The following is an 11,343-nucleotide window of genomic DNA, read 5'->3' as shown; positions in this document are numbered from 1 at the left end:
CTTAAAATAACAATCTGGTTTCTCTTCAACTGATATTTAGTTTCAAACGGAGTGCTGTTCTTTTTCAATAGCAATAAAAGCCTGCTCAAATGAATATCCATAATATCTCCATTAATATCATATGTCTTCTTACATTTCACCAGTAAAGCTTTCACTGTCATATTCCTCAAGTTAACATGTGTGAGTGCAAGTATAGCAACATCTTCAAAACTGATGGTTCATTTGACTGTCTGTCTGACCTTTGGTTCTTTCATTCTTCTCAGACTGAAGGTTGTAGGTTGTAGTTTCTCTCCAGGGATGCTCAATAAAATCTACTCTACGGTTGTCGATGTGGTTGTTTTTGCTTTTGCTTTTTTTTTTTCAGTGTGACCTTTTTGCACATTCCCCTTACTTTTTCCCCTAGTGTTGCTCTTTAGTCTGATAGCCCTAATGTACCACTTAATTCAAAACATAATATGCAAAACTGAACAATTAGTTCAAGTTTTTTGTATAGCACCTTTCATAAACAATGTTATTAAGCATATTACAATAAAAAAACAAGGTTAGAAAGTGCAATACAATAAATACAAGTGACAAATAGCAAATAATATAAACAGTTATCCCATGTAAAAGATTTAACTTGTAACAAATACCAGCTGTTAAGAGAAAGCCATTTGATGAGTCTTAGAGATGGACTTACATCCTTTTTGCTCTAAAGTTGCTATGTAACCCCCTGAACCCCCCCCTGAATTTTTTCAAAATGTATTGTTACAAGAATTACAATTACATTTATCATTATTAGAAAAAACACTGAAAGATGTTTCAAAATATGTAGTTTTGTTCTAAATGTCACTTTCACTCTACAATACTACAGTATGTAATATACTGTAATATACACTAAACCAGGGGAATTCAATTAAAATTCACAGAGGTCCTATTTGTTAAAAATTAAAAAGTGAAGGTCTGGAAAATCATAATGTCTGTTATTTTTCAGTAACTCACTACTGATTTGAGTGGGCATGATTGTTAAAAATTGTTTTTTTCAGAATATAAAACAGGATTGCTGCTTTTAATAATGGCCACTTTCTCAGAACATATGAGAAATACGGGTCTTGAGCTGGCATCTGGAAGGATTAACATGTAGCTTTCTGTCCATTCTGGATTAAAATCCCTATTTTCATTGTCCACTTCCGATCACGCCATGTGAAAGCTCTTATCTGCCACCTGTCTGTCTCTCCTCTTTTCTCTGTGTGTATCTCACTACAAGTCTATGCACAATAATCTGTGAGTTTCCACTTTTACCGTAATATCTGGATAAGCTGTGCCTGTTAAAATGGAAATGCTTGGACAAAATGTAACAATCCTCAATATTTCATCAGTTACAGGCCCGGGTCCGGATAGGATGGAGTCTTGGTCCGGATCTGGACTGTGGCCCGCCTATTAGTGACCTCTGCACTAAACTACACTAACCATCATCAGACGTTACAACACTATAACCTCTACCCAACCTCTACACTTGGGGCTGTTTGCATTAAGGCAGTGCTAGCAATCAAGAATCTGTATTTCATTATTACTCAGATCAAGTAATTGCAATATGGGAATACTATAACAGCATGGAGCCAAGTTACCATTACATTTACTTGCCATAAACTTTTCTGTACATGTTTCTTGTCACACTTTGGATACATTTTACACCAGAAGTTCAGCATATTCCTTAATTAATATCATTGAACATACTTATACTACTACTACTTATAAAACTCAGCTAAGTAACTCAGCTCATTAGTGCTAGGCTGTACAATACTATACTACAAAGTAGTGAACCATGCCATATGTTACAATGCTATGCCATATCATTCTGTACCATAAAACATATCAATCTGCTCTTTGCCATTAAAACTAAATTCCTGAGTGTGCACACATGTCAGGCTCCAATTTACACCATTATCAGAGCATGATAACCATAATACTGGCTGTCCTCCTGATTCACCTATTTGGCAGGAAATCAAAGTCATATCCAGGTGTTCAGTATGATGTCAGCCATCTGTGTGTATACACACAAACAGATGTGCGGCACGGATGACAGATAATCTCTCTACAAAGAGCTTTTACCTCGTGACAATATTTCTATTATCAGAGGCAGTTCTAATGACATCATTGTCAGGTTCAGACAGTACATTCATAATTTACTGTCTGTGTGCGGTATGTGCATGTGAGCGTACTAAATTGGCTTTTGAGGAAATATATGTTAGTTAGTACAGTATATATTGTAGTTGTACTTAAAGTAAAGAGTAGCACATTAGAACACTCTGTAGCACAGATTGCCTTTCTTTCTCTTCCCTTCTGTGTAACGTGGGGGTTAGGGTTAGGGTTTATGCCTCTTGGAGAGAAGCACCGGCGCTGAGAAGCCTCAGACGCTGTGTGCTTCATGGAACAGCCATCCAAAGTATCTGACGAAAGTGGAAAATGTTGACATTTTCAAATGCACGAGCCAAAGTTGTCTGGTTTTCACCCCATTTACTTGTTTATTCTCCATTACTTATATTCTACTTTTCTTTTCTTTATATTCTACTTTTTTCTGTCTAGATTTACAATGTGGTGCTGACTTATTTTACTTTGGCTTTCTATCATTTACAACATGTCTTTCATTCATCACTCTGGAAAGCTGTTTGAAGTTAAATTTGAATTTACTTGTAGCTCCATTAGTAAGTTTGATATTCTTCTTCCTCTCTACTATATGCTGTTCAGTTCTGTTTCATTCTATTATATACCAGCCTACACTACATTCAGTTCTAATCTATTATAACTATTATACTCTGTTCTATTCTATTCATAACACACTGTTTTATTCTAAACCTTATTCTTCTGTTCTATTCTATTGCTTTCCATTAGATTATATTCTATTTTTCATTTCCTCCTCTCCACTACATAAATGTTCTGTTCTGATCCATTCTATTCTTCTTGACCAGTCTTCATTCTATATTCTATTGCCTTCCACTATATTCTATTCTGTTCTATTCTACATGGGCAGTAAAGTCTGGTGATTTTTGTCCGCACTGAGATTTAAAAAGCCCAGAACACATTTGGTGAAATGCAGCATGCCCGCTCCTACGTGCATTCTGAATGAGGCTAGTAGTGATATTTGCGTATAACAGAAGCACCGCCTCCCTCCCATTGGACAATGTCTATGTGAGGGCGTGGCAAGGAAAGATGAGAGTTGCAAATCCATGCCCTTACTGGGAAGACATGGAGCGCTATGGACACAGTCTACACGAATCAAGTAGGAATCTCAACTAAAGACATACATATTTCTTCAGTTAAGAAACAAACGATTTGAGAGACTGAAAGGCAAGAAAGGGTGGCCCGGTTGAGGATGGAGTGTGCATTTGACGCACAGAATCTGATCTCCATTTCTTTGAGGAAAATCCAAAGCTCCAGGACGCAGAGAGGAGGCATCAAGCTCCACAAGAACTTACTGGTAACGTACGTTCTGAGAAACGCCAGGCAGTTTTATATGAGCAAAAACTTGTCGCAAACGCAGAGGACGCATCAGTATGAGGATGTAGCTGCCGTCCGTGAAAAGCAAGAATACCTTGAATTGACTGGAAGCTTTACGGAGTTGGCCGATGACTTCTACTGCAACTTTACTGGGGTTGAGTCGGACACTTGGCACTGCGGAGCGCACCAGCCCAACGGCCAGCCTGCAGAGCTGGCGCACCAAGACGCATCTGCCTGCGCAATGGTTTCTCCAAGTGACTCTGAGCTCATGGTTTCGGCAGCCTGTTGGAATTGTGCAGACAAATCCTCCTGGGAGTTACCTATCCCAAACACACAAGCCAACCAAAAGACTGTCCTGGACTTGGACACGCATGTTGTGACTACTGTCACGAATGGATACTTCCACTCAGACTGTTGCGCGCAGCCAAAACAGCCGCAGGGCGCGCAGTGCTACACTAAAAAGCGAAAGATGGACACAAGTTATCATATTGTTGATCCAGAGTTTTATTTACCAGACTTTGGGCCAGTGCCATGTAAAAGGATGAGGACTGATGATGATTCACACTCAGACTCGGACCAATTGGACACCACAAACATCTCCAACCTGATCTCGGTGCTGGGTTCAGGTGGACTGTCTGAGTTTGTGGGTTGGCAGCAGACGGACCTTGAGCAAATATTCGCCGTTCAAACAATTTGTTTAAAACATACACTGTTAACAGGCAGCGGTTGGACCAGAGCAATCGAAGCATTTTGACTTGTATGACTGTTTTTTCTTTGTATCGTTTTATTTTATTGCTTTCAAATAAACCTCGACACGACTGCAGTTCTCTCTATGCTCTGTTATTGAAACATGTTGATGAAATGTGATTATATAGAGAAATTATGTCCACTTCACATTTGCACATTCACGTGTAGTGCCAATTGATATCATTTCTTCACACAGTATGAATTAAGTGTTATTTAGACCTTATTTTCTGGTGATTCGTTTGGGCTTCTGGAGTCTGTCTTTGGTTTGTATTTCCTTCAGAAATAAGTTGACGCTGTTTCTCTGGAAAGATGTTGGACGAGCTCCATCATGTGGCTCGTTCAGATCTGTACAGCCTCATGCACCAGATCAACACAGAATGTTATTTTGTAAAATGTATTATTTATATCAGGGCCTGCTTTCATTTATCAATAAAACTGACATAATTAAACATCACTGATGTATTGATTTTAAACTGAATCTCTCCTGGTGACTTGGGCTATATCACTATAGCCTATACTGTGAAGTGTGCAACAGTGAGTATGTAGCCTACATTTACATATAAGGTCTATAATGACCTTGTCGTATTTTTCCCCCATAGGTAAACTATAATTTTAAGATAAGAATACAATATTGTCTGGGCCTAATTTATGACTCTGCTTTAACTAAATCTAAAATACAACCTAGTTATTAATAGTTGTTATGAATCATTGGAATCCATTTGCACCTACCTAATTAAATAAATAGGATAATTATAGGAGGCAGCCTTCATATCTGCAAGGTTGTTGTGAAATAGTGGTGAAATGGTATGCATGCATGTACAGAACCAAACTCCGCTTGTTCCAACAGGAGTTCAGAGAGCTCGCAGTTGTCTTGTCTCGGTGGGTCCGAGGGGGGGCGGGCAGCTGAGAATAGACAGAGTGCTTGTCCTTGAGACATGACTGCCCGAAGCTTTCTCATTTGTAAAGACTTATGCGCGTCTATCTGACAACATGTTGAGGGTTTTTGTCAGAACCGTGGTGAGTGTGATTCTTTTTAAATTTGATTTTATAAAAAATCTCATTGTGTTTGTAAGTGCGTAATAACAGTCGCAGCAACGCCACATTTGGTTTTACGGCGTCGGGTCAGGCTGTGTCTGAAGGGGGTGGGGCGCTGCAGGACAACAACAATGTGACAATATTAAGTTAAAAAGTAACTCATGCTTTAACGCTGTTGACTGGCATCATGTTTGGCAAGTTATTTACCAGGGCGGACGGTGCATTTACGGCGTTTAGGCAGCTTCTCGTTGTGCTAGTTTGCATCGCGTTAGCTAGGTTTAGCCGATAGCATTATGTTGACGTTAGCTTAACGTCAGTCCTGCTGGCTGGGGCACCTACTTTCACTCATATGTCACAGGTGCTTTATTCTGTCATGCTAACTTTAATGGCTTTATCAGTCAAATTCCAAATGACAACATAGCATTGATTTCTGTTTTAATTAAAGCTTCTTTTCTTTTTAAAATACCAATGTATTTGGGTCGTGGAGGACCCAATTCAAAAGGACCCAGCCTACCTATGCAGTTTTAATAGATGGAAATAATTAATAATTAATAATACATGGAATGTAATTAAAGTCATGTTTGCCATGGCACCTAATTTAAAGTAGCTATCACACACTATCCAGGTGTGGTGGGGGACGGTGAGGGGGGCTCAATCTGACAATCTGTCAGTCATTTTAAATGCTCTGTTAAAAGATTAGCTATATTTTGGTTGCAATTTGTATTAAACAAATATGATTTAATTAAATAATATTTTGTTTTTTTCAAATGACATTAGTAAGATAACTAATCATTTTTGAGAGGAAATGAGTTAACATTACGATATCATGGTTATTCTTACAGTAGTTAATTACTGGCATCTCCAGGGGGGCTAGTTGGTAGTCCTTGTATATTAAATAAATGTGTTGGTAAATGGTAAATGGACTGCATTTATAGCACCTCCCCACTCTTCCAACCACTCAAATACTTTTACATTACAAGCCACATTCACCCATTCACACATATATTGATACATTGATGGCAGATGCTACCACACAAGGCACCAACCGGGAGGAGAGTAATCATTAACACACACATACACATTCAAACAATTTGGGATTCAGTATCTTGCCCACTTGACATGACGTGTGGACTGGAGGAGCCAGAGATTGAACTGCCAATCGACCAATTAGTGGATGACAAGGTCTATCTCCTGAGCCTGTAGGATGAGGGTTAATATGTTTGTAGGATGAGGCTTTCATACTATGAAACGGACCTGGAAACAGCATAGCGCTAGTAGTTTATTTCACTTTAAAGCCCCCTTTGGTTGATCACTCTGTAACAATTATATTTCTAAAGCATCCATGCAAAGTTCTCTATTGCATCCAAGCTTTCTTAACATTAATTAAACTTCAATGACCAATAGTGTGAAAGACTTACATCACGGCTTCAGAATATATGCATTTTCCTGCTGCTGTGGACTTCATAAATAATCATCTAAAATTTGATTAGACTTTCTCCAAATTTGTTTTGAAATCCATCATATCAGATTGAGTCTTTAAAATGGACAACCACACTGCAGATAGACTTCTTGTTTTCATGTCTGTTAGTTTTAGCTACCATTCCAAAGGTTCAACTGTGTCAACCTTTCTATTTATAAGCTGGCACAGGTTGCACCAGTGGACAAAAACAAATAGTACGACTGCTTCGTTTAGTTGTTTTGGTGTCAATTTCACTGACCAAGTTAATTTACTGCCTTTTGAAGTAATTCAATACTAAATCCACTCCTTACTCGATCCCATTTTTCACCATTTGCATCATTTACTCCCCAAGGCTTCTTTTGCACGCACTTAATATTTAACAACATGTTGACACCTGGATTTGTGTGTCAGCATCATTCAGCTCTGTGGTCCAGTTAATCTTCTGGTTCTACTAGTCAGATATCATTGAACTGTAAGAGTTAAGCTTCCTTTTGTTAATAATTTACGTATGTGATATTCAGTGGTAGTGCTGAATATCACATAGCCTATGTTCTTATCTGACTGACATGTTTTCCAGCTACGGCCGGGCATGGTGAAGCCATGTCGCCTGCTCAGACCAGTAACACAGATCCCAGAGAGGTCCCTTCACCAGGAGGGTTTACCTAAGCTGCCTGTGCCACCTTTGAAGCAGACATTTGAGCGCTACCTGGCCACGCTGGAGCCTATCGTCAGCGAAGAGGAGCTGGAACACACCCGGCAGCTGGTGGAGGAGTTCCTCAAGGGAGGTGTGGGGGAAAGGCTGCAGAAAAGTCTGGATCGACGGGCCCGAAAGACAGAAAACTGGGTAGATATTTGGTTTAATTTAGCTTTTATGTGGCAGGGTGGACACACTCAGTATAATGAATCAAGATCCTTCATAGTTAAATGCACCAGGGAAGTTTCATTTAAATGCCAGTGGAGGAAGTTATTAGAGTACTTCTACTGGATCTTTCAGTGTATTTGGTCGTGTATTTGTTTGCAGTGCAGATCTCTCATTACTACTGTGTGCTGCTGTGTTTATGTAGCTATCAGAATGGTGGATGCAAACAGCCTATCTAGACTGCCGAATGCCGGTGGCAGTCTACACCAGCCCCGGGGTTGTCCTGCCCCGCATGCACTTCCAAGATCGCCAAGGACAAATGAGGTGAGAAAACCAGGACCCACATCTAGAAACAGCCACTATTTACCACTAAGCTGTTCCTATGAAGGATTTGTACAGTAATAAAAAAGAATAGTCAGTACTTCTAATGTATGCTTTAAAATACCTGTATTGTTATGTTCTTCTCTCAGTGTCTACTAAACATTTATTGTTATTTAATAGGCACATTAATTAAGGTTGTCTGCAAAAGTGATTTACTTTCCGTTGAAGTACAGTATAAACAAGCTCATATGAAGCTGGAGTTTCAAGCCGACCTTTACACAGGCTTCCCTGTGCATGCTGGCTATTTAAAGCACCCTGGCTGCTCATAGCATTGCTCAGCTGTTTTTGACTACTGTGACCCATGGGATACGCAGTCAACATGGTGGCCCAATGGAGAAAGAGTGTCAGCCTGTAGACTTAGATATTGTGGGATGACATTTACTTCTTTAATGTCTGTGTACTCTCCATATGCACTCAGTAACATCAGTAAAGCAGAGAATCATCATGTTTGTCAATAACACAGCAATGTGTCTTCTGCAGGTTTGCTGCCAAACTAATTGCAGGAGTTTTGGAGTTTAAAAAAATGATTGACACGTGAGTCTGACTAAGAATAAACCAAATATCATACTCTTATAACATGAAGCTTGTGATCATCATGTTTCACAATTCATTTATAAAACTTTGTCACAGTCAGACCGTGCCCGTAGAGTATTTGAGTAAGAAGCCGCTGTGTATGGACCAGTATTACCAGATCCTGTCCTCCTGTCGTATCCCTGGACCAAAGAGAGATACTGTTGTTAATCACTCCATAGGAAAAACACCACCCAACCACATCACTGTGGTTCACAACTTCCAGGTACTCTAGATGGCACTGCTGTTCTTCTCCTTATAGTACTTCTCAATATTTCAGCTAAATATTTTAACAGAAACTCATTTTAAAATGTAATTATTGGTTCAATGGTGAGAAAAAAAACACTGGACTCATGCTAATTGATCCTGTCTGGCTCCTCCCTCCCAGTTCTTTGTCTTGGATGTGTATAACAGCGATGGCAGCCCGCTGACAGTGGATCAGATTTACATGCAGCTGGAGAAGATCTGGAACTCTTCATTGCAGACCAACAAGGAACCTATTGGCATCCTAACATCACAGCACCGTAACACGTGGGGAAAAGCCTATAACAATTTGATCAAGGGTGAGGAGAGGAGACACAAAAATGGAGCTGAGAGGTCATCTAGAAACCCTTAGTAACGAATAGATTTATTCTCACATTCAAAATAACATATCAGTATCAAAAATCATCATAAAAGCATTGATAAATAATTCATATTGCATTTTTTGTGTACTCAGATAAGACGAATAAGGAGTCTGTCCGTGCCATCCAGAAAAGCATCTTCACTGTGTGTTTGGATGCTCCAATGCCAAGAGTGTCAGATAATCTGTACCAGAGCCGTGTGGCTGCTCAGATGCTGCATGGAGGAGGGGCTCGATGGAACAGCGGCAACCGCTGGTTTGACAAGACAATACAAGCAAGTTTGAGTGAAACAACTTTACACTTAAAATAAGACTGTGGTAATGGTTGAGAATTTGCCTATAATTTATAAATCCTCCTCAGTTCATTGTCGGTGAAGACGGTACTTGTGGACTGGTGTATGAACATGCACCTGCTGAGGGACCACCCATTGTGTTTCTCATCGATTATGTTGTTAAATGCATGTAAGTTTCATTTCCACTTTAAGATGAGTGTTTTCTCCATTTTTTAAATGATCTTGAGTTGACTATGTTTTTAACATTTTTCTCAACAGGCAAAGGATTGAAATAGTCCGCTCCCCCATGATTCCCCTGGCCATGCCTCAGAAACTTCGTTTTAACATTACACCTGAGGTCAAAAGAGACATTGAGAAAGCCAAACAAAATATGAACATGTATGTCGGGTGTATTTTGTGTGTTTTTATTGTCATTATTATTATTGTTGTTGTTTTCTCTGTGTTGATTTCAGACATTTTAAGTAACTCACTCCTTTCTTTGTTTCATTAGCATGGTACATGACTTGGACGTGCATGTGCTGATGTTTTCTCATTTTGGAAAAAATGTGCCAAAGCAACACAAGCTGAGTCCAGATGCCTTTGTGCAAATGGCTTTTCAACTCGCCTACTTCAAGTAAGAAATCCCTTTTTGTAGTCCAAAATAATGATGCACATAGCCATTGAGTGCAATTTCATTCACTGTACACTGTTTTCACATCGTAGGATGTATAATGTTTGCTGCCCTACCTCTGAGAGTGCATCATTACGAATGTTCAAATATGGGCGTACAGATGCAATCCGTGCAACCACTGCAGACTCTTTAAATTTCGTCCAGGCAATGCAAGACCCAGCTAAAAAGGTACTGTTAAACCACTACAAGTTGAAAGTGAATGTAAAGAATATGACATTTAAGCTGTCTTACTGATCAGGTAATGTTACCAACAGAACACAGAGAGGCTGGAACTACTGCAGAAAGCTGTTGAGACACATAAGGAAAACACGTACAATGTGAGGACTGGTGTTCATCAACATATCAGTCAGTTTTCTTTCTTACATCATCTGATTGATTTCAGTTTTATACATGCAACTTCCCTTTTTTTAGGCCATTCATGGACAAGCCATAGACAGACACCTTCTCGGGCTGAGGATGCAGGGTATTGAAGACCTGACCTCTTTGCCTGAGATATTCATGGACACCTCTTTTGCTGTGGCTCACCATTATAATCTCTTAACCAGCCAGGTATATTTATATAGAAAAATCAACAGTCTATTATTACAAAGCAAATTATTATTTTTCATCATATTTCTATGTTTGTGTATTTGCCGTCATCTCCCGTCTCTGTGTCCAGGTTGGCTCAAAGACAGACTGTGTGATGTGCTTTGGTCCAATGGTGCCAGATGGCTATGGGGTGTGTTACAATCCCATGGATGAGCACATCAACATCGCCATCACGGCCTTTAACAGCTGTGAGGAGACTCATGCAGCCAAGTTTGCCCAAGCTGTAGAGGATGCTCTGTTGGACATGAGAGCTCTCCTGGAAGACACAGCTACAGCCAAGCAGTGATCCCACACAGCAGCTTGGTATGGTGTTTGTGTCCCTCTGGCCTGTATGGGAGCTGGAACCCGACTAGTGCCGGCGTTGTGGCAGAGTGCCATGTTGGCATAGTTGCACATGTACTGACTGTGTTAGAGATGAGGAAAAACCTGTTATGGAAAGGTTCTAAGGAATGAAATGTTTGACTGTGAATGCACTGCCTTTGAGATGAAAAACAATTCTCTTATGGAATTTCTATATTTTAATATATTGTGCTATATACATATATATATTTAAAAACACTACATGAACATGATTTGCTAATTGTATGTTTTGTTTGTTTGTTTATACCCTTGTTCATTGTGCAGTTTTCAGAATTATGTCAT

The 11,343-nt window shown here is 39.6% G+C and overlaps 2 protein-coding genes across 3 annotated transcripts; both read left to right on the top strand.

Moving 5' to 3' along the window:
- The first annotated feature begins 3,311 nt into the window (after window positions 1-3,311).
- On the top strand, window positions 3,312-4,300 carry LOC128365267 (immediate early response gene 5-like protein). The gene has a single exon (XM_053325942.1). The coding sequence runs from the start codon at window positions 3,353-3,355 to the stop codon at window positions 4,229-4,231; it is 879 nt and encodes a 292-aa protein (XP_053181917.1). The 5' UTR covers window positions 3,312-3,352; the 3' UTR covers window positions 4,232-4,300.
- An 817-nt stretch (window positions 4,301-5,117) lies between these two features.
- Window positions 5,118-11,235, top strand: zgc:154046 (Carnitine O-acetyltransferase-like). Of its 2 annotated transcripts, none has more exons than XM_053325935.1 (14): window positions 5,118-5,241; window positions 7,296-7,562; window positions 7,783-7,901; window positions 8,439-8,492; window positions 8,589-8,754; window positions 8,917-9,091; window positions 9,247-9,425; window positions 9,512-9,612; window positions 9,702-9,821; window positions 9,934-10,056; window positions 10,146-10,281; window positions 10,368-10,430; window positions 10,525-10,662; window positions 10,772-11,235. In XM_053325935.1, exons 1-14 carry the CDS (start codon window positions 5,215-5,217, stop codon window positions 10,985-10,987), a joined length of 1,884 nt encoding a protein of 627 aa, XP_053181910.1. In that variant the 5' UTR covers window positions 5,118-5,214; the 3' UTR covers window positions 10,988-11,235. The 2 variants fall into 2 exon arrangements, with proteins under 2 accessions (XP_053181910.1, XP_053181911.1); XM_053325936.1 differs by lacking the exon at window positions 5,118-5,241 and adding an exon at window positions 6,629-7,190.
- Window positions 11,236-11,343: the final 108 nt, after the last annotated feature.

This window comes from Scomber japonicus, chromosome 9, assembly GCF_027409825.1.
Source record: "Scomber japonicus isolate fScoJap1 chromosome 9, fScoJap1.pri, whole genome shotgun sequence".
Lineage (NCBI taxonomy): Eukaryota > Metazoa > Chordata > Actinopteri > Scombriformes > Scombridae > Scomber > Scomber japonicus.
Note: the sequence above shows the minus strand (reverse complement) of the source record. Positions and strands in the feature narration are given on the sequence as shown.

What these genes read in the sequence shown, in the direction of transcription:
- LOC128365267 (XM_053325942.1), top strand. Translation starts at nt 3,353, where the DNA reads ATGGAGTGTGCATTTGACGCACAGAATCTGATCTCCATTTCTTTGAGG.
- zgc:154046 (XM_053325935.1), top strand. Translation starts at nt 5,215, where the DNA reads ATGTTGAGGGTTTTTGTCAGAACCGTG. An exon ending in TTTAAAAAAATGATTGACAC is followed by an intron (nt 8,493 to 8,588) that starts GTGAGTCTGACT and finishes ACTTTGTCACAG; the next exon opens with TCAGACCGTGCCCGTAGAGT. An exon ending in TGCAAGACCCAGCTAAAAAG is followed by an intron (nt 10,282 to 10,367) that starts GTACTGTTAAAC and finishes TGTTACCAACAG; the next exon opens with AACACAGAGAGGCTGGAACT.